The 23236-nt window shown below is 41.3% G+C and overlaps 1 protein-coding gene across 1 annotated transcript in view; it reads left to right on the forward strand.

The window, feature by feature from the left end:
* The window catches only part of SLC35F2 (solute carrier family 35 member F2), a 52184-nt gene that overhangs the window by 13841 nt on the left and 15107 nt on the right, over window positions 1-23236 (forward strand). Inside the window, exon 2 of the mRNA XM_087822186.1 lies at window positions 16770-16945. Coding sequence (XP_087678312.1) covers window positions 16770-16945 — 176 coding nt within the window. The remainder of the gene's footprint in view (window positions 1-16769; window positions 16946-23236) is intronic.

Raw genomic sequence — 23236 nt, forward strand, 5'->3', positions numbered from 1 at the left:
TTTCATGAAATATTTGATTAGAGATAAAAAGAGAAGGAATGGATCCTCTGTTTTGAAATTATTTTAATAGATTCATGTAGGAGGGAGCATAGTGGTCTAGCAAATGCACTCTGCTTAGTGCCTGGGGCTTGTATGGTGTCCTGGATTCTGCCACTTTTGAACAATATCAGGTAGGTGACTCATATCATCTCTCTTAGCCTCGGTTTCCTTGTAACACACAGGAGTGTGAAATGATCAAAAAATCAAATAAGATAGGGTATAGAACAGTTTTTCTACATTGTGAGGCACTATAAAAAAACATAAAGTAAGCTGTTCTGATGGGGTCCATTAGCATGAATGCAATAAATAAATAATACTTGATGATCATGGATGCCCCATTGGCAAGTCCAGGGAGCTTTACGTCAGCAGTTTGGAAACCTTGAATTATCAACAGAGAATCGTATGGGTTAAGGAAGCTGGGGGACAAAGAAAGAGGAAGGTGAGCTGTGAGTCTAAATTAGCACAAGGATTCAAAATGAGGCATCGAGAAGTCTTCTGAAGTTATTCTTGGTGTTTTCTTCTGGTCTCCACTCCTGGTTCATTTAAGAAAGAGCGTAGAGCCCCGCCATCATGGCTCAGCGGTTGAGCGTCGACCTAGGATCCAGGGGATCTGGGTTTAATTCCCGGTCAGGGCACATGCCCGGGTTGTGGGCTCGATCAATGACTCTCTCATCATTGATGTTTCCATCTCTCTCTCTCCCTCCCCTTTCCTCTCTCTGAAATCAATAAAGATATATTTAAAAAAAAAAGAAAAAAGAGAAAAAAAAAAGAGCGTAGATTTAAGAAATAGATTCCTGCATGTTAGGAGACTTAGTCATACATTCCCGCCCAAATTCTCTTAATTTTAAGATTCAGTCATTTAGGCAATTCAATCCATCAGTCAATCTAGTCATTGACTTTTTTTAAAAAAAATATGTCTTTATTGATTTTAGAGAGGGGGAGGGAGAGAGAGAGGGATAGAAACATCAATGATGAGAGAGTCATTGATCGACTGCCTCCTGCACGTCCCCCACTGGGGATCGAGCCCGCAACCCGGGCATGGGCCCTGACCGGGAATCGAACCTCTATCTCCTGGATCCTAGGTTGATGCTCAGCCGCTGAGCCACGCCAGGTGGGCTAGTCATTGACTTCTTACCCCTGCCAGTAGAACCTGTGGCTCTAGGCCCTCTCTTGTTCCTGCAGAATCAGAATAGAATGAAACAGTTTCAGGAACGAGCAGAGCTGGGAAGGCCCAGAGGTTGAAGTTCATGTTTAATATCCTGAGTGACCACTCAAGTGATTGTAATCCTGTGGGTTACTGGCTGGATTTAGACCCACTCTAAGCTTGCTCTTCTCTAAACTTCTGTTATATTGTTATAGAGTACTGCAGAACTTGTTAGCTTTCCCTCCCCTCTAGTCCAATTTTAGTATATGTGCTGCCGAAGCGAGCACCCTTCTAGCCCAAGAAGTTCAATGTGACATATTGTGAAGACAAGTAGAGAAAAAAATGTTTTACTAATTTCAGAAGAGTCCTGCTCCATTCTGTAATCATAAGTATGAGAAAATGTAATGGGTGTTATAATTTATAGGGCAATTTTTGAAAAGTATTTTTTATTGATTTTTGGAGAGGCAGAGAGAGCGAGAGAAACCCCAATGTGAGAGCCAAACATCGATTGGCTGCCTCTATTGGCTGTTTCCCGGAGGCCCCCTCTGAGGATCGAGCCCGCAACCCAGGCATGTGCCCTGACTGGGATCGAACTGGCAGCCTCTCGGTGCGTGGGAAGACTCCCGACCAATTGAGCCACATCGGCCAGAGCTATGGGGCAATTTTTGGAAAAGCTTGCTTCTTTCCTTTATTAAATACCAGATTGGAATTTTGGCAGAACTTTATAAACATGCTGCTAGAATTATAGATAAGAAAGCTGAAATCCCTTGATGCCCCTTGTTTGGTGGAATTTTCCAGTTCTGTATGCCTGGAACATCCTGGTCAGTTCATTTGGGATTGAACCAGGGTCTAGATAAAGTGGCTCTTGCTGTTCAAACTCACAATTTATACTTGCAAATAAATGTTTTAATTACTTTATAATGAGAATTTTCGCTCTTAAATTTGACAGCCTGTCACATAAGATCATCCCAACAACAAAAAAATCTACGTAGGCAATACAAGATCTAAAGTTGCTTGGTGAATCTGGAACAAGGGCAAAAGAAATTACATGTCCCCACCTCCTTCATGACACTCTTGGTACCTGCCTTCTAAGCCGTTAAGACTGAGTTGTTGGAGTTAAGACTAGGTTGTTAATGCATCCGGGGACTCTTGCTCCTGTGTAGGACTAGAGAAACTTGGCAGGTTTCCCTTTTCTAGAATTTATATTGGCCAGCAGAACATTCCCTATCACTCTGTCCTGTTTCAGTATTGCATTGCAACTTATTTTACATTTTCATTTTAAAGTTGAATGCTTTCTGTTGGTATTTGGGTTGACAAATTTTAGGTTACACTGTAGAACTATTTCTTTTTGTAGTGCATCGTAGTTCCCCCTACTACAGATAGGCTCATAGAGGCTTCAGAAAGGCCTCTTTCTGTGGTGGCATTTTTTACCTTTGTAGCCATTCAGCCAGCCCGTATTGACTCACATACTGGATAAACAAAGACAAAAATGACATTGATTCTGTCTCTTAGGAGCCTACAACTTACCTGGGGAGACTAAAACATGCCAAGTGGAATACAATGTGAGACATTTTATATTAGATCAGCAATCCTCAGGGTTTTCCTCCATTACAAACTCCTTTTATTATTTTTCTGCCAGGAATTATATATTTTGAAAGATTTTGAAAAACTCCTTTAAATTGCAGTTAAGTAATAATGCATTTATTTTCTTACTTAACTAATCAGACACTAAAGCTTCTGATTAGCAAGAGAAAATGAGTGTTACTACACTAGATTGGTATAATTATAGCTGAAAGCAGATAAGTGTAATGTTTTGGTTTGTCTGTGCAGCCTTATCATGGGTAAATGTAGGGTTTCTATTAGGCTTTTTTAAAAAGAAACCTTTTATCATAGAGATGTTCACATAAAATTAGCGACTGTTACCTATTAGATATACCTATCACCCAGTCTCAGTAATTATCAACTCATCTTGTTTCATTTGTACCTCTCCACTTCACTCCTCCTGGATTATCTTAAAGTAAAGCTCAGGCATCATATAATTTCATGCATAAATATTTCAGTATTCATTTCTAAAAGATAAAGACTTAAAAATAGTCACTACCATTATTCCACCAAAAAAAAAGAATTTTTTTATATCAGCTATCTAGTCCATGTTCAGATTTCCTCAATTATCACATAATTTTCTAAATAGTTTATTCAAATTGTGAACAAAAAGGAGGCTATGGAGCAGACCTGACGAGCTCAGGGGGCCACATGGCAGGCCTGACAAAGTCAGCCACTGAAAATAACCTGGCAGGATGCTCTGATCGTAAATTCCTAACTGGGCCGGTCGTGGTGGACAGTCACATTCCAGGCCTCAATCTTCCTTAGTTTTGAAACCTCTCATTGTTACCTTGTTCCTTGCATAGCATCTCTATTTACTATAAGTGTTAACTATTCTGTACCCACCAGTGTAAAAGAAGTATCTCTCCATTTTACTTTTTTGTTGTATTTAATTTTAATATATTTGTGAATTTTTAAATTTTCTGCCCTTTTACTTTTTATCCAGTCTTACAGATCTCCCTGCTTTGCTTTCTCTCACCTCCTTAATCTACTACCACCAGTGGATTTCATGTAACCTTCTTTAGTTTTTGTCCTTAGACTCTAAATGTATAAAAATTACTAACTGCCGTATTGCCATTCTCAGGAGCATTTTCTCAGTCCATTGAGATCTTGCTTCCGGAAATGTCATCAGTTATTGGTGCAAATAAACTTTCAATAAAGTTTTTTAAAAATAGGTTTGGACTGATTGTTATTGACAAAATCAAGATGCTCATAGCCCATTCATTTCAAGGTTATTATATCTATGTCTCTTTCTTCTGTAGGCTTACCCTTATTTTTGAAGAAATACTTCATGTGTCATGTAGACTCTTCCACATTCTGAGTTTTGCCGATTGTATCTTCCTGGTGGGTTTATAGTATTTCCTTCTCAGAATAACGTTTCTAAGTGCATAAAGTAAAATACATAGGATTATATTGGAAACCAATTGCATCCATTTAGGTACTAAACTATTAAAAATACATTGTGATACGTTGATATATGTGCTTCTTTTCTTAAAAAACACACATTAGCCTGGCTAGCCTGACTTGGCTGTTGAGCATTGACCTATGATCCCGGAGATCGAGGTTCCATTCCTGGTCAGGGCACATGCCCGCGTTGTGGGCTCGACCCCCAGCAGAGGGTGTGCAGGAGGCAGGCAATCAATGACTCTCATCATTGACATTTCTATCTCTTTCTTTCCCTCTCCCTTCCTCTCTCTGAAATCATTAAAAACATATTAAAAGACAAAAACCAAAAAACCCCACACATTAAATAATAAGAGCTCACAATGGGTCTTTAACCACCATGACTTTGGAGTAGTGATGAATGTAAATGATATTTTGAAGTTTCAGCAGCAGTTGTATGATAGGAAGATTTCTGTGAAATCTTTGGCAGCAAACTCATAGATACTGCTAATACTACTATAGTTTGTTGCCGCCGTTCATAATCGAAGGGAATATTACATTTTAGTTAAATGTTACTGAAAGTCAAGATCTACTTTTTTCTTTCCAAGTTCATAGATTTCCCAGAATATTTGCATGGATCTGGTCCATGGACACCTGTTAAAAACTCCTGTGGCCCTTTTTTTTTGGCGGGGGGGGGGGGGAATATTTCATAGATATTGTGCACTGCTACTGCAAGGTACAGAATGTTTGCTTGTCTTTTTGTTACACGAGGAGCTATTGAGGTTTATTGCTTAGATTCATTATTTTATTAGGGGTTATAAAATGATATTGTGTGTCATTTTATTTATATTTATTATCCACATACTTCTACAAAGACAGATGCCCTGTCATTAACTCATTACCCTCATTAACTCATTACCCTGAGGTATAATTTGAATGGGAAGGGCAAGATAAGTGTTTGCCTTTTTTCCCCTTTATTTGCCAGTTTTCAAAATTACCTGCTGTTTCCCTAACTTCCTCCAAAGATGACCAATGGGTTTTATTTTTAAAAAATTTTAAGTATTGCGATTAACTCGTGGATTTAAACATATTGGAGGTATTTCAATCCAATTATACTTATTGATGCTCAGAATGTCTTTTTGTCACGACTCCACTACTCTTTGATAGCTTTCTTGCCACTTGGTGTGTGACAAGGTGTTCCAGGCTTGTTTGCTTGTTTGCACGTTTCTTGCCCCAGGTCTGAAATCACCCTCTAAGGTGGCCTAGTTATTTTTAGTAGGAAGTGTTATTTAATTGCCCTATTCTGGGCACAGGAGTGTTCATGATTGTTTTGTGGCTTTACAGTGAACGGCAATAGGAAATACATGCTTAAAAATATAGAAAATATCTTATGAGTTCATTCTTTTTTCTTTCCTGTACCAGATTAATACATCAATGTAATTTCTTGCCTTACTCCACAATATGCACACAGTCTTAAAATAATATCAACACCACCTCCAAACAATTTTTAAAATTTCTCAGTTACTGATTTTGGGGGGGGGGGGAGAAAGAAACATTGATTTGTTGTCCCCCTTATTGATGGACTCATTGATTAACTCTGGTATGTGCTCTGACCGGGGTTCAAACCGGAAACCTTGGCATATCAAGATGATGTTCTAACCAACTGAGCTACCCGGCTAGGGCATCACTGCCAAACAATTTAAGGTGTTTTACAGTCCCTACTATTCCTATGGTATATTCTAGTAGGAATGTCCTGACAAATTAGTGTTTTAAAGTCACTTGAAATAATTCCTATTTTGTTTTACCATGAACTTAAAATATCCTTAAGTTTATTTTATAATTTTTATTTTCCTTGTGGATTTTTGAAAAATTAATTTTTGTTTTATAATTATGTAAAATATATACATGGCTCTGAAGATGAATCTATAAAACAAGGTATATTTAGACATATGTATCTTTTACTTTGCTCTCTTTCCTGACCTATAGGCAACTTTAAAAACAGTTTTGATCTTTATGTTTTCATTTAAAAATATTAACAAAGATAAAGAAATGTTAGCATCTCATTTTCCTCCACATCTGCTTTTTTTTTTCTTTTTAAAGTATTTCCTGGCGTCACTTTATAGCAATGTGTAGAAATATTTGTCTTGCTTTTTATAGCTCCCAGTACTCCTTTGCCTTCATTCAGCTAGTTCCCTTTTGTTAAACATTTAGTTTTTCTTTAGTCTTTTGCTATTATGAATAGTGCAACAATGAAAAGCCTGTATATACGCCTTTTGTATTTTTGCCAAAGTGTCTATGGAATAGATTCCTTGAAGTAAAATTTAGAAATTGCGCTCCCCCATAAGGATTGCATCATTTTGCATTCTTTTTTTTTTTTTAATATGTTTTTGTTGATTCCAGAGAGAGGGAAGAAGAAGGGAGGGAGAGAGAGAGAGAAACATCAATGATAAGAGAGAATCATCGATCAGCTGCCTCCTGCATGCCCCCTACTGGAGATAAGCCCCAAACCTGGCCATGTGTCTTGACCGGGAATTGAACTGTGACCTCCAGGTTCATGGGTCGATGCTCAACCACTGAGCCACACTGACCCGGCTCATTTTGCATTCTTGCCAGCAGTGGTCAGAAGTACTGCTAAGCTTTTTGAAGTGTCCAAGGCAGCTCCTGAACAGCCCATGGATTTCTGTCACTCATTCCATGGATGCTTCGAGCTGAGGGGCCTCAGATTTGGAAGCACAGTTTTAGAGCTCTGCTCCTCAAAGTGTGGTCCGTGGACCAGCAGCACAGGCGTCACCTGAGAGCGTGTTTGAAATGCAGAATCTCGGGCTTCTTACCAAATACACTGAATCAGAATATGGAGTTTAACAAGATCCTCGGGTGACTCATAGCACATTAAGATTTAAGAAGCGCTGGTCTAGAACTGTGCTCTTCAATGCTGCAGCCACCAGCCCCATGTGGCTCTTTAAATTAAAATGAATTACAGTGAAAGAAAGTGAAAATTTTACTTCCTCGGTCACCTTGCTGGCCACATTTCAAGTGCTCAGCAGCCACTTCTCAGCTGTTTCTGTCATTGCAGTAACTTCTGCTGCACAGTGCTGGTCCACGTCCACACTGTCCAATGTGGTAGTAGCCTGTAGCCACATACAGCTATTTTACTTTAAACTGAAATTGATAACATTAAAAATTCACATTTTTATTCCCATTGGCCCTATTTCAAGTTCTTAATTGCCTCATAACTAGAAGCTACTGTATTGGATGGTGCAGATACAGGACATTTCCATCATCGCAGGAAGTTCTATTGGACAGATCTGGTCATGATGTTTCCAAAACGCTGAGTGAACCAGAGGAAGGAAGAAAGAAAATTCATTGAGTGCCTAAGGCTGTAGATAAGTTTTCATGGGTTATGTCCATCGACCCTTAAACCCATACAAGTAGCATTACAAATCATTAAAAGCAAAACAAGACAGAGTTTTTGAGAGGCTAACTTATTCAGCTTCATAACACTAATAAGAAAGGGAGTGACTCTGAGTCAGAGCCTAATGCCCTTCCCCCTGTGTCCAGAAGGAAGACTGCCTTCTCAAAGGCTACATCTGGGGTGCATCCTTTACCCGTCTTTCACACAACACAACTAAAAGTACTGTACTGTTTTCACTTCCCGGCACCTACTTCTCTCATGTTTCAAATTTAAATCTAGACCCCATTTTGTCTAACTCCTGAGCTCACATTTATTCTGCTACAAATGCCCTGAGTTCACTTCTAAGGGTCTCCTGCTTATAAGGTTCCCCTCCCTTGCATTTTAACATTATGGCATCTTGATAGTTAATTGCAGCATTTATTCAATAATTTAATAAACATTTACTGATCACCTGCTATGAATAAGATATGGCTCAGTGGGGAGAAAAGAAAACATAAATTTCCTTTTCCCTACTTGCCTTCCTTTTAAGGTAGTAATATCTACACATTACTATGTTTTCCATCCTTTGAAATTTGGCTTTCTTGGCCACTTTGAGTTTTGAAAATGTCCTGTTATGTCAGAATGTGTGTTCTTCAAAACTGCAAGTTAGCTACTTGCGCTAATTAGAATTAGGCGATACACTAATGGCTCAAGGTTGGAACCATAGAAATACAGATCTGGAAGGAATGGAGAGGTCAGCCAGGCTGCCGCTCAGTGTGTGGGGAGAAACTACTTGTTTCCAGCCTTCCAGCTTTCTTCCCATAGGATTTAAAATACTCCAGGAATAGGCACTAGGCAATCTGTGTGCTCAATATGAGGGTTTGCTCTGAACGAGCATTTCGTTTCAGATTTGTAATAGGATTTTTATAGAAGTGCTGGAACTTACTGTTCTGTACCTGGTATTTCCAGGTGGCAGATGTAACGAAGTTTAAAGTCTCCCCAAAGACTCTATGCTCCGCAGAAGTCTCTTAGCTCTACTGCTGAACCCTGCCTCTGGCTGACAATGTGCGGTCTAGCAGCACAGATTTATTGAGACATAACGTGAAGAAAAATGTGGGATTTGCCTTCGAACAATGTATTTGATCAGTCATTTGGAACTCCTTCTTTCTTCAAATAAAAGGGAGAGAAAAATTCAGTGGTTTGTCATCCGTATTGCACATTAGACCATCGAGGGGGCTTTTTCAGATAGACTGGTGTTTGGACCCCACCTCCTGAGAGTCTGATTCCATTGATTTGGGCTAGTCTTGATGTCGTGGTTGTTTTTTTTTAAAGCCCTCAGTGATTATTTAATGTACACCCAGGCGGAGGATAGTGCTCTCACTCGATGGTGCAAATAAGGAAGAGCTAAAGAAATGAATCAGTCCCATCATTGTCTCATCTACATTTTATGTAAAACTAGCGTTTGACTTAGGCAGAAACCCGTGTCATAGCCCTTCCTCCACTCCTGAATCTTTCTGGAAATTGTGCACATTTCTGGTCTGTGATCAGGGGTCATTAGGTTTTCTGTAAGAAAGAAGAGGGGAAATAAAATGCCGTAAAGTGTCTTCTTTTTTTCAATCCTTAAATTCATACAATATATCCAGGTAGTAAAGTAATCAGAATTGACCTTGCTCAGGTTACCTTCTGCCTGTTTTCCTACTTGTGCCCCAGGTGACCCGTAGCTCTTGTTTGCAATGCCTTCTGCTGGCCTGGCTCCCCCAGCGTGAAGCTGCCGTGGGAGACGTGCCTTGGAGTTGGACCATATCCTGCCTTTGAAGCTCAGGTTGGTGGAGGTCCTGTTTGAAACACCGTGACAGGATATATCCCATGGTTAGATGCACATTGTTTCTGGCAGCTTCCTTTAGAGAGGGGCTGGTTTTGTTATGGTATAAAGTGTCCCTGGGTTCAGCTCACAGTTCATATGACTAGGACCCTGTGCTGAAATGCTTGAATGTGAAGCCATAAGGAACAACAGTTGTTTGGAGGCCTTTGGTATTTCTTTCTACCTGTCTGGTTTTCTCTCTTTCTCCTTTTGTTCAGCCTCCACCCCCTCAGCCCCTTCTGCCTGCCTCCCTCCCTCCCTCTCGCTCTGGCTCCTGCTCTTCCATTATAGATGAGGTCATCATGACTTCGGGCCAAGAGAAATGCATTCGGTAACTCTAAATCTCCATACTCAATCTGTGACTCTCTCTTTTTTTTTTTTTTAGAAAATGGTTATACTTTATAGTTAAAGGACAGCTTGCTTAATTGAGCTGTTTTAGAAGGAGGAATTCTGTCAATTTGTGAACAGGGCTTGGTGCTTCCACACTCTTATTCTCACTTATTTCAAATTTATAATTGCTTCCAGGTCTGTCATGGGATGTGAAAAATGGTCTAAATTTGATTAGGTTATCGGGCACTTGGTTAGCTTTTCGGCGGCCTGTGCTCTGGACAGCCAGCCCCCGCCCCCTGATGTGCTGGGGAGCAGTGTTAATAACGGTGGGAGAGAAATCAGGCTAGACCCCTTTCCTGACAGCGAGCTGGGGTGCAAGGATCCTTTGAGAAGGGTTTACTAAGCTCTGTGATAAAATCATAATGGTGAAGTAAAGAGGGGTATTTGGGGGAAGGAGAGTGAGGAGAAAGAGATACAGAAGGTAAGGAGAGAGCAACTCTAAGGGATGACCTCACTTACTGTCCCAAGACCAGGTGCTGTAGTGGGGACAGCAGATGTTTAATGGTCAGGAAATTTGGGCGTCACCTCTGTTCCTGTATGATCTCAGGCAAAACACCTCTTCTGGGCCACAGTTTCTTCACTTCTAAAAAAGTGGGGCCCGGCCAGGCGTGGCTCAGTGGTTGAGCATCGACCTAGGATCCAGAAGATTGGGGTTCGATTCCCGGTCAGGGCACATGCCGGGTTGTGGGCTTGATCCCCAGTCGGGGGCGTGCAGGAGGCAGCCGATCAATGACTCTGTCATCATTGATGTTTCTATCTCTCTCTCTCCCTCTCCTTTCCTCTCTCTGAAATCAATAAAGATGTATTTTTAAAAAAAAGAAGTAAAATGTGATTTAAAAAATAAAATAAAAAAAGTGGGTATTAGCACCGAAATTCTGCAGTTCCGAGACTTTCTTCCAGGAGAGGAGCTGTTTCCCTAGATCTGAGGCAAATTTGATCTCCCTCCTCTAGCCTTTTAATGGCTAAGGGCTCCGACCTCCTCTGCCTTTTACTAACTGTAGGACTGCGGGTGACTCTGGAGCCACCGTGAGTCTCACGCTCCCCTCTGTAACAGGAGTGGACTGACACTGTTCTCAGGGTTGCCGGAGGATTATGTTGAGACTGTGCTCCGGGGATGCCATTTGAACCATGAAATACAGGAAAATTGGACCCATGTCCTTGGCCAGGTACCCTTCACCACAGGTTTCCCGAGGGGAGTGTGAGGCTGGGGACAATGACACTTGTCCCCTCAAAATGTACTTTTCTACCCTCTGGATTGGGCTCTTTAGACTCTTCATCTGCAGGACCAAGTGGAGAATTCCTTTCGTTTAGGCTGGGCAGCCTAGAACCCAGAACCAGTGCCTTCTTCAGGAAGACGTGAGCACAGAGGAAGCTGCCGTGACAGGGAGCGCGTCCCTGGGGCACTGCTGCTGTGTGGGGCAAGGTCTTAACCCTCTGCTCACCTGGGCAAAAGTGGGCTTCCCTGGCCTAATAAAGAGCCTGCTTCCGGCCAGTTCCTGATATTGTTCGTCCCCCTGGAGGGGTGGAGTTTTCAGCTCCTTCCTTTTGAGAGGAACAGAGTAAACTACATGAAGTAATATAACCCTTGAAGAGCTGTCTAGCAAGACAAGTAAATCTGAAGATCCTTATGCCCTGAGACTAACAGTTCTACACTTTGATATATCTTCAAAGCAAAGGATCCCTTTAAACTTCATGGCACAAATAGAAAGTCACTATATTTGTAGGCACTCAGAGTTAACTGATTGCGGTGGATGGATGTTCTCGGTTGTCCCCAGCAGAACATCCTGAGTGCTCATGAGGCTGTAGCTTAGCATATCAGCAACCCATTTGCACCAGTTTGCTAAAAACTAGAAAAATTCTAAGATATGTACATCAGGAGACATAAGCAAGAGTGTTTGTAGGGACATTATTTATAAGAGCAAAAAATATCAGAATACCACCCAGGAAAGGATAATATCACCAAGGAATGGATGAAGTGTTATATAATCATGTGGAAAGGTATGAGCTAGAACTAAGTGTCAATCTGGATGACTGTCTCCAACAGTGTTAATCAAAATAGCCAGTTGCAAACGTACACATACGATATGATGCTGTTTACATAAAATTTAAAAACAAGGAAAACAATGCTGTTTATAGCTTAGGGATACATATGTAAATATTAAAATATGTGGAAATACAGGGAATGATAAATGCCAAGTTCTGGAAAGTAGTTACCTCAGGAAAGCTAAGAGATTGGGGAGAGCACAAGGGGGTATGTTGATGTTGCCAATATTTTATTTCTTAAGGTGCTTAGTAGGCATTTGAGTACATGTTGATTATACTTTATTATGTTTTAAATATATCCTATAAGAAATTAAAAAAATTAAAAATTAGCCCAGCTGGCATGGTGCAGTGGTTGAGCATCAGTCCATGAACCTGGAGGTCATGGCTTTTATTCCTGGTCAGGGCACATGCCCAGGTTTCGGGCTTGGTTCCCAGTAGGGGGCGTGCAGGGGGGCAGCTGATCAATGATTCTCTCTCATCATTGTTGTTTCTCTCTCTCCCTCTCCCTTCCTCTCTCTGAAATCGATAAAAGCATATTTGAAAATATTATAAAAAAATTAAAAATTAAAGCTGTGAGAGAGTAGTCCAAGATGAGGCTGGAGAGCTAGGCAGGGGTCAGATGGTAGGTTGCCTCATAGGCCATTTAAAAGTTTGGCTTTCATCTAAGGGCAAAGGGGAACTACTGAAAGGTACGAGACATGGGAGTGGGCCCATTAGGGTCACAGCCAGCACACCCACTCTTGCTGCAGTGTAGATACTGGGTTTGCGGAGACGGAGAGCAGCAGTGGGGTTTTCTGCAGCCCCAACTCTGGAGCACGTCTTCCTTGAAACACCATTTTCTCTTGCTTCCAGAAGGTTCTTCCTTCCCTGTTCTCTCTCTGCCTCTCTGGCCAGACCCCTTTGTCTCCATCTGCAGGTCTTCTTCCTCCCCCAGCCCCTTGAATGTTGCTGTTTCCCAGACTCTTTCTTTTGTGACCCTGGTCTCTTTACAGTTTTTAGGTATATGTTACAGTGATCTCATTTCTAGTGATCCCAGCTTGAACGACCACCTTTCATGCTCGTGATTCCCAAATAGATTTCTTCAACGGAGTTCTTTTTCTCAGCTCCAGGCTGCCTGCTGGACCTGTCTTCTGGGCTGTCTGGGGTTATCTCCCTTCTCAATGTGCCTTCCCCCTGTTGTTGGGATCTCGATGAACCACATTGCTCTCTAGCCAGTTGTCTGGTCCAGAAAACTGGGTATTATTTTAGACCCCTCCATCTCTGTCACCTTTCCTGTTTATTTTGTTTTCATGTTAGGAATTAAGGGTGAGGCTTAGGTGCTGCGTGCCACAATGTATGTGCTATGACATATCTAAAATGCTCAATTCCCACCTTGCGAGTCTCTTTACTCCCCCTGTTTGGAAGATTTCTGTGATTTCACCACCCCTCTCCATCTGGCTCCTGTCGACGGTTCCATCCTGAACTGCTGGTTTTTCTCTTCTACACCTTGTGCTGCACCTGAAATCCCTGAATGTGCCATATTGTTTTAGTTCTGTGCTTTGTATATGCTGTTTCTTCTGCTTGGAATGCCTTTCCTTACTGTGCCTAGCTAGTGAACGCTTGAATTTATTATTTTTAACTAGCCTATTTTTGCACTTGTCTGGCTGTGCCTTCATTGTGAGTTTACATGCCTACTTATTTCCAGTAGTCTCTGAGCCTCCGAGGCATAGAGAGAGCCTGTTCAGTTTTGTATCTTCATAGCCTGGCACATAGTAGGGGCCCTACAAGTGTATTTTAGGGTTGTCTCCCCCGGCAAACTTCTCCTTTCTTTCTCTCCCCTTGAGGTTAGTCGCATATTACTGAAACAAATATTCCAGAGAGAAGAATACATTGTGAACTTCCAGAATAGGTATCCTGTGTCTTCTGTTGTTTTGGTATTTTTTACTTTGTGTAGAACAACTCTGGAAGGATGTTTTATACAGAGAACGTTTCAGTTAAAAGTTGCAACGTTCTCAGTCCTGGTCCCTAAACCTTCCAGGAACTGCCAGTCTTTATCGTCTCTTAATTTGTTTTGCCAGTTTTCGAGGTTTTACTCTTATTGCCTCCCGCATCTCCCAAACATCTGTATGTTTCCTTGATGCTTTAACAAGATACTGCTCTCCAAACTCTTACCCGTTTCTAGTGTCCTTTGCATCATTTGAAAAAGAGCTGTGTATGTTTGGTGCTCACCTACTCGCTCAGCCCACTGGAATCTGACTCTAGGCTTTGCCACTAACAAAGAGCTTTCCTTCAAAGATCCCTAGCGACTTCCAGCTTGCCAGTCCGACCGTGTCTCCTTAGCTAGAACGTCACCTCTTCTCTCTGCAGTTTTGGACACTGCAGTATATTGACTCGTTCCTTCTTAAAATGTTTTCCCACTCTTAGCTCCTGTGTCGCACGGCACTCTCATAATTTCTTTCTCTGACTATGGCACTGCACTGGAGAAGTGGGGAAGACTTTATATTAGGGGTTACCATATATTTGGGCATATATGGTAATTTCTTTATACATTTATATTTATTCGACAAATGTTTACTGAGTGACAACAAAGTACCAGGCACAGGATATGTAGTGGAGAGCAAACACATATATGGTCTAACGTTCTGAAGTCCAGAGTTTCATCCTTGTATTTGTTATCTATTTGCTGGGTAACAAATTACCACAAACTTAGTGGTTTAAAGCAACACACATTTATTATCTCACAGTTGTTATGGATCAAGCATCTGAGCATGGCTTAGCTCTGCCCTCTGCTGCAGGGTCTTAAACAAGGCTGCGGGCAGGGTGTTGGCCAGGGCAGGGTCTCATCTGAAGCCTCGACTGGGGAGGGATCTACTTCCAAGCTCATTTTGGTCTGGCAGGATTAATTTCTTGTGGCTTGTTGCACCAAGGGCCTCGGTTCCTTGCTGGTTGTTGGCCAGAGGTCACCCCCGATTTCTTACCAGGTGAGCATCTCTATATGGCAGCCCATTTCATCAGAGCCAGCAAGGAAGAGAATCAGTAGAGAGAGTTGCCCAGCAGGATGGAAGTTACAACCTTATGTAGTGTATTCATGGAAGTGACACCCAATACTTTTATTCTAGTCTAATGGTGAGAAGCAAGTCACAGATCCTACCCACACTCAGGAGGAGATTACATGGGGCAACAATGCCAGGAGGCAGAGACTCACTGGGCATCTTAGAGCCTGCCCCTCCCAAGCCTGTTATTGTTCTTCCTCTCAACGTTTCAGCCACTTCAGTTTCTACTGCTCTCAAATTGAACTCACAGCCCTGGCCCATGTGGCTCAGTTGGTCGGGCGGCGTCCCGAGCACCAAAAGGTTGCCAGTTCGATCCCGGGTCAGGGCACATGTCTGGGTTGCAGGCTCATTTCCTGGTGGTGGTGGGGGCATCGATGTTTTGTTTTCACATCGATACTTATCTCCCTCTCTTCCTTGCTCTCTAAAATCAGTAAAAAATCTTAAAAAAAAAAAATTGAGCCCACTGCTCTCCCCTTGCCCCCCACGCCCGCTTCTCATCCTGTCTCCCCCATCCTGGTCAGCAGCCTCATATCCATCCAGCCATCTCGTCTGGAAACCCAGGTATCGCTTTGTGCACCTCCTGAGAGCTGATGGGCACTAGGCTCTGTGGAGTCTTTCGTATCACTCTCTACTTTCCGCCCATGCTGACATGGCTCTTGTTCAGATCTCACTTTGGCCTAGGCCATTATTTTAGCTTTCAAACTGGCTTCTCGGCCGAGTTTCCCTTCTCATTAATCCTACTTTTCCTAACCACCAGAGTTTCATAAATCCCTCTATTCACACACCTTCATGAAGCCCAGCTGTCCATGGCTTAAAGGCCTAATTTTCTCAGTATGACATTCAAACCTTTTTACGATCTGCCCTCAGTGTACTTTTCCAAGCGTCTTGCCTACCACTCTGCTCCTGCCCTTCTGCCCCAGGCACACTGGGCCACCTCATGCTTCCTAAGCCCTCCCCTGCCTGTTTGGGCCTCTGCTTTTGGTTCTAGTTACTTCTTCCTGGGTCCCCTTTTCCCTACTTCTTCCTCTAGAAATCCTTTGTATACTTCCAAACCTGCCTGAAAACCACTTCTATGAAACCTTTCCCAGGTCTCCCGGCTGGCTAATCCATCACTCAGAATGAATCCATCACCAGCCCCATGCACTCTTGTGGCACTCTGCTTGCACCACTGTTACAAGACTGCTGCTCTGTAATCGGTTGTTCAGGTGCCTCTCTCTCTCTCTTAAAATGCTAAAGGCCAGGGTCTGGGTTTTATTTTCCTGTGGACCCAAAGTGCCAGCCTCTAGAGCAGGGCTTCACAGCCTTGGCTGCATGTTAAAATCACCTGGGGAGCTTTGAACATCACTGATGCCTTGGGATCCACCCAAAACGTGAAGATGTGATTGGTCAGAGGCCGCCTGAGGTTGGCACCTTTAAAAGCGCTGTGATTCTAACTTGCAGGGAGCACTGAGAACCACTACTTAATTGAAGAAATCAAGACTGGGAGAATGAAAGGATCAGAAAAAGTTAAACATTTAATGACTGGGAAGGCCTTCAAGCTAGAGCGAAAGCTGAGTTTTTAAAACTCACACACTCACATAAAATTCTCCACACACACATGACTTCAAATAGTGTGTGAAAAGTCAATAAAATGGGGGAATGTGTGCTTTTGTGGCAATGAGGGGAAATAGGAATGCAAGAGATATTAAAAATGTGGTCTCTCAAAATCCAACACTTTAATTTCTGTGCAGGTGATAAAGCAATAAAATGAAATAATGACCCACCCGGAATAATGAGCCTTTCCCTTTTCATTGAGCACCTAACTGTGTGTTGTGCGCCTCAGAGGTTTGTGTCAAAGGGGCAACTTACTTGCAAATTACTCAGGTTTCCCTCTTTGTTTTCCAGGAATATTTTGAAAACGCTCGCCCTGGGTCAGATGTTGTCCTTGTGCATATGTGGAACAGCCATCACCAGCCAGTATTTGGCAGAAAAATACAAAGTGAACACCCCCATGCTTCAGAGCTTTATCAACTACTGCCTGCTGTTTCTGATTTATACGGTGATGCTGGCGTTTCAGTCAGGTATGCCGAGTGTGGGGATTAACCTTTTCAACAAACTGTCTTCATGAAAAAATGTGGCTTTTAGACATTTAAAAATTAAGACATGAGGCAAAACTAAGAACAGGAAAAAGCATTGCTGTTTTTTTAAAAAGTCATTAGAAAAGCATGACACCTCCGAATTCTGTGAAAGTAGCAATTAGAGATTTATGCATAATCTCTGACATTGTTGATTAAAATAAGCAGCACCAAACTGGACAGAAGTTGTTGGGGAAAAAAAAAGTGTTACTGCTATTACAAATTAGGTTTTATTCCCCCCTCCCCCCCCGCAACTGTTGCTGATAAGATTAAGAGACAATATTAAAAACACTAAAGTCAAGAACCCCACTCTCCAAAATCTGTATTTGCAGCTAAGTGGAGAGCACTAAATGGAGCATCAACTGCATGAAGAGCGAGTCTATGTTAAGACAGAACCAAAGACAAGGCACTGGCACGGAATTAACTTTAAAAAAATTTTTAAATTAAAAAAATATATATATTTTTTGGACCACCAATGATGGACATTTTTTTCCCCTACAGTTTTTCTTTTCTTTTTGTTGTTGTTTTTAGTTTATCTTTATTGTTGAAAATATTACAAATGTCCCCTTTTTACCCCCATTGATCCCCTCCACCCCACATCCATCCCACCCCCCAGGCTTTCCCCATACCAGTGTCTGTGTCCATGGGTTATGCTTATAAACATATAAGTTCTTTGATTAATCTCTCCCCACCCATGTCCCCCTCCCCACCTTCCCTCTGAGATCCCTCAGTCTGTTCTATGCTTCTATGTCTCTGGATCCACTTTGTTCATCAGTTTATTTTTTTTATTATATTCCACATATAAGTGAAATCCTGTGGTACTTGTCTTTCTCTGACTGGCTTATTTCACTTAGCATAATACTTTCTAGTTCCCTCCATGCTGAGCCAAAGGATAAAAGATCCTTTTTTATAGCTGCATAGTATTCCATGTGTGTAAATGTGCCACAGCTATTTTATCCACTCACCTACTGATGGACACTTGGGCTGTTTCTAGATTTTAGCTATTGTAAATTGTGCTGCTATGAGCATAGGGGTGCACAAGTTTTTTGTGATTGGTGTTTCAGGTTCCTTAGGATATATTCCTAGCAGTGGGATCAGTGGGTCAAATGGCAGGTCAATTTTTAATCTTTTGAGGAAACTCCATACTGTTTTCCATAGTGGCTGCACCAGTCTGCATTCCCACCAGCAGTGAACTAGGTTCCCCTTTCTCCACACCCTCGCCAGCACTTGTAGTTTGTTCACTTGTTGATAGTGGACATTCTGGCAGGTGTGAAGTGATACCTCATTGTGGTTTTAGTTTGCATCTCTCTGATGATTAGTGACGCTGAGCATTTTTTCATATGTCTCTTAGCCATTTGTGTGTTCTCTTTGGAGAAGTGTCTGTTTAGGTCCTTTGCCCATTTTTTAATTGGATTGTCTGTCTTCCTTTTGTTAAGTTGTATGAGTTCCTTATATATTTTGGATATTAACCCTTTATCAGATGTATCATTGGCAAATATGTTCTCCCATACAGTGGGCTCCCTTTTCATTTTGTTGATGGTTTCTTTTGCTATGCAGAAGATTTTATTTTGATGCAGTCCCATTTGTTTATTTTCTCCTTAGTTTTTCTTGCCCTAGGAGATGTATCAGCAAACATATTCCTACAAGAGATGTTTGAGATTTAGGTGTCTATGTTTTCCTCTAGGATATTTATGGTTTCATGTCTTACATTTAAGCCTTTTGTCCATTTTGAATTTACTTTTGTGTCTGGTGTCAGTTGGTGGTCTAGTTTCATTTTTTTGCATGTATCTGTCCAATTTTCCCAAAACCATTTATTGAAGAGACTGTCTTTGCTCCATTGTATGTTCTTGTCTCCTTTGTCAAATATTAATTGACCATAATGGCATGGATCAATCTGGGTTCTCTGTTCTGTTCCACTGACCTATATGTCTGTTCTTGTGCCAGTACCAGGCTGTTTTGATTACAGTGGCTTTGTAGTATAACTTGATATCAGGTATTGTGATCCTTACAACTTTGTTCTTCTTTCTCAAGATTGCTGTGGCTATTCGGGGTGTTTTTTGATTCCATATAAATTTTCGAAGTGTTTGTTCTAGATCTGTGAAATATGCTGTTGGTACTTTAATAGGGATTGCATTGAATCTATAGATTGCTTTGGGTAGTATGTACATTTTAATGATGTTCTTCCAATCCATGAACATGGTATATTTTCCCATTTGTTTATTTCTTTTTTCAGTGTGCTGTAGTTTTCAGAGTAAAGGTCTTTTACATCTTTGGTTAAGTTTATTCCTAGGTATCTTATATTTTTAGTTGCAATGGTATATAGGATTTTTTTTTTTTAGTTTCTCTTTCTGAGAGTTCATTATTGCTGTATAAAAATGCCATCGATTTCTGGGTGTTAATTTTGTATCCTGCTACCTTGCTGAATTCATTTATTAAATCTAGTAGTTTTTTGGTGGAGCATTTAGGATTCTCTATGTACAATATCATGTCACCTGAAAATAATGACAGTTTTGTTTCCTCCTTTCCAATTTGGATGCCTTTTATGTTTTCTTCTTGTCTGATGGCTATGGCTAGGACTTCCAGTACTATGTTGAATAAGAGTGGTGAAAGTGGACACCCCTGTCTTGTTCCTGTTCTTAGGGGAAATGGTTTTAGTTTTTGCCCATTGAGTATGATGTTGGCTGTAGGTTTTTCATATATGGCCTTTATTGTGTTGAGGTATGATCCCTCTATTCCCACTTTGCTGAGAGTTTTTATCAAAAATGGGTGTTGGGATTTTATTGAATGCTTTTTCTGCTTCTATTGATATGATCATGAGATTTTTGTCTTTCAATTTGTTTATGTGATGTATCACGTTTATTGATTTGCGAATATTGTACCAGCCTTGCATCCCTGGAATAAATCTCATTTGGTCATGGTGTATGATCTTTTTAATATATTGCTGGATCCGATTTGCTAATATTTTGTTGAGGATTTTAGCATGTATGTTCATCAGGGATATTGACCTGTAATTCTCTTTCTTTGTAGTGTCTTTACCTGGTTTTGGAATTAGGCTAATGCTGGCCTTGTAAAAAGAGTTTGAAAGTGTTCCTTCCTCTTGGATTTTTTGAAATAGTTTGAGGAGGGTAGGTGTTAATTCTTCTTTGAATGTTTGGTAAAACACCCCTGTGAAGCTATCTGGGCCAGGGCTTTTGTGTGCCGGGAGCCCCTTGATTACTGCTTCAACTTCATCAGCAGTTATCGGCCTATTTAGATTTTCTGACTCTTCCTGATTGAGTTTTGGAAGGTTGTATTTTTCTAGGAATTTATCTATTTCATCCAGGTTGTCCAGTTTGGTGGTGTATAGTTGTTCATAGTATTTTCTTACAATCCTTTGTATTTCTGTTGGGTCAGTTGCTATTTTACCTCTTTCGTTTCTGATTTTGTTTATTTGGGTCCTCTCTTTGTTTCTTGATGAGTCTGGCTAAAGGTTCATTAATCTTGTTTATCCTTTCAAAGAACCAGCTCTTGGTTTCAGTGATCTTTTGTTTTGTTATTTTAGTCTCTATGTCATTTATTTCTGCTCTGATCTTTAGTATTTCTTTCCTTCTACTTACTCTGGGCTTTTCTTGTTCTCTTTCTAAGTTTTTAAGTTGTAGGGTTAGAGAGTCTGTTAGAAGTTTTTCTTGTTTTTTAGGTAGCCTTGTTGTGCTATGAACTTCTCTCTCAGGACTGCTTTCATTGTGTCCCATAGATTTGGAGTTGTTTTGTGTTCATTTTCATTTGTTTCCAGGAAGTTTTTGATTTCTTTCTTGATCTCTTTGGTAACCAGTCATTGTTTAAAAACATGCTTTTCAACCTCCATGTGTTTAAATGTCTTTTAGTGTTTTTATTGTAGTTGATTTCTAATTTCATGCCACTGTGATTGGAGAAGATGCTTGATATTATTTCAATCTTTTTGAACTTGTAGAAACTTGTTTTGTGTCCTAACATGTGGTCTATCTTTGAGAATGTCCTGTGTGCACTTGAGAAGGTATATTCTGTAGCTTTGGGGCAGAATGTTCTGTAAATGTCAATTAAATCCATCTGATCTAGTATGTCATTTAGGGTCACTGTTTCCCTGTTGATTTTTTGTCTGGGAGACCTATCCAGTGAAGTCAGTGGGGTGTTAAAGTCCCCTAATATGACTGTATTGCTGTCGATCCCTCCCTTAAAGTCCTCTATATTTTTTATAAATTTAGGTGCTCCTGTATTGGGTGCATATATGTTTATCAGGGTTATATGCTCTTGTTGGATCGATCTTTTTAGTATTATGTAGTGATCTTTCTTGTCTCTCGTTATGGTCTTCATTTTGAAGTCTACTTTGTCCGATACGAGTATTGCTACCCCGGCTTTTTTTTCATTTTGCATGGAAAAAAATTTTTCCATCCCTTCACTCTCATCCTGTGTGAGTCTTTGGTTCTGAGGTGGGTCTCTGGTAGATAGCATGTATTTGGGTCATGTTTTCTTATCCATTCAGCCATCCTATATCTTTTTATTGGGGCATTTAATCCATTTACATTTAAGGTTATTATTGAAAGATACTTATCTACTGCCATTTTGTTTTTTTATACCTATGTTTCCTTTTCTCTTTATTTCTACTTCTAATTATAGCCGTCCCTTTAACATTTCCTGTAATGCTGGTTTTGTAGTGATAAATCCTTTTAGCCTTTTTTTTTGTCTGGGAAGCTCTTTATTTCACCATCTATCTTGATAATCTTGCTGGATAGAGTAGTCTTGGTTTCAGGTCCTTCTTTTGCATTATCTTGAATACTTCATGCCGTTCCCTTCTGGCCTGTAGAGTTTCTGATGAGAAGTCAGATGACAGCCTTATGGGGACTCCATTGTACATAATAGATTGCTTTTCTCTAGCTTCCTTTAAGATTCTCTCTTTGTCTTGGATTCTTGGCATTTTAATTATGACGTGCCTGGGCATGGGTCTCTTTGGATTCTGCTTGCTTGGGACTGTTTGTGCCTCTAGAACCTATGTGCCTTTTTCCTTGACCAGGTGAGGGAAGTTTTCTGCCATTATTTCATCAAACAGGTTCTCTAACCCCTGCTTACTTTTGACCACCTCTAGCACTCCTATAATACAAATATTGTTACATTTTGTGCTGTCCCACAGCACCCTTAGACTGTCCTCCTGTTTTTTAATTGTTTTTTGTTTTGGGGTCTCTGATTGAGTGATTTTTTTCTACCCTATTTTCGAATTCACTAATCCAATCCTCACCTGGGTCTGGGTGGGTTTGGACAGGACCAAGATGCACACCAAAGTGTGCTTTTCTATGGCCTGGGTCCCAAAGCAGATCAGGCAAAGACTCAAAGCACTCTGAGGTCTGCCTCTCCCTGCAGGCTGATTAATCTGATTCTCTTAATGAGCCTCAGGCTGTAGAAGCTCCACAGGGTGGGGGGGGCTGGTCGTTACCAGTCTCTTAACAAGCCTCAGGCTGTAGAACCTCTGGGCCGACCAAGTGGCTTTCCTGCAGGGTAGGGCAATTGTTTCCCCCCTCAGGCAAAAATTTGCCTCCTGAGAAAGATGTCCTCCACAGTCTAGGGGTATGACTCTCCCCACGCAGCTCTAGTTCACTCTGCCCTCCCTCTGCTGGAACCCAGGGTGAGTGGCTGCACAGGAAACGTTGAGCACTGGCTCTTTAAGAGGGTGCCCGCAGTTCCAGCTGTTTCTCCCTGGCAGACAGAAACCTGGCTGCTTATCACAGCCAGGTGTTCTGTGGGCACCTTTCTCAGTTCTGGTGCTCTTGGCTGGGGAGCCCAGCCTGGGGTTTATGCCCCAGAGTCCTCAGTGGGAACCCCCACAGCTGAGATGTCCCTCGGGACCTTCAGTTGCTGCCTGTGGGAGCCCAGCCAGCCCTCTTGGGCCTCCACACTACCAGTCTCTGTGGGGCCTCCCCTTCTTCTCCTTGGTTATGAGGGTGCTCTCCAGCTCATCTTCAGTTGGTTTTCAGAATGTTTTTCTATGTTTTAGTTGTAAATCCAGATTGGTCCTGGGAGAGTGTCAGTGTCGCTTCCATTCAGTCTGCCGCGATCTTGGAACCTCCTCTGGGAATTAACTTCTTTATCACTGGCTGGTTATGTTGTTTTAGAATCGTTACAGAATTATCATTTCTCACTAGCTACACAAAAATGGGGAAAACTAGGTTCCGACAAACATTTTTGTGCCAGGCGCCATTTTAATTGCCTAACTCATTTAGGTTTGCTATT

Source organism: Miniopterus natalensis, chromosome 11 (genome assembly GCF_054644295.1).
Source record: "Miniopterus natalensis isolate mMinNat1 chromosome 11, mMinNat1.hap1, whole genome shotgun sequence".
NCBI lineage: Eukaryota > Metazoa > Chordata > Mammalia > Chiroptera > Miniopteridae > Miniopterus > Miniopterus natalensis.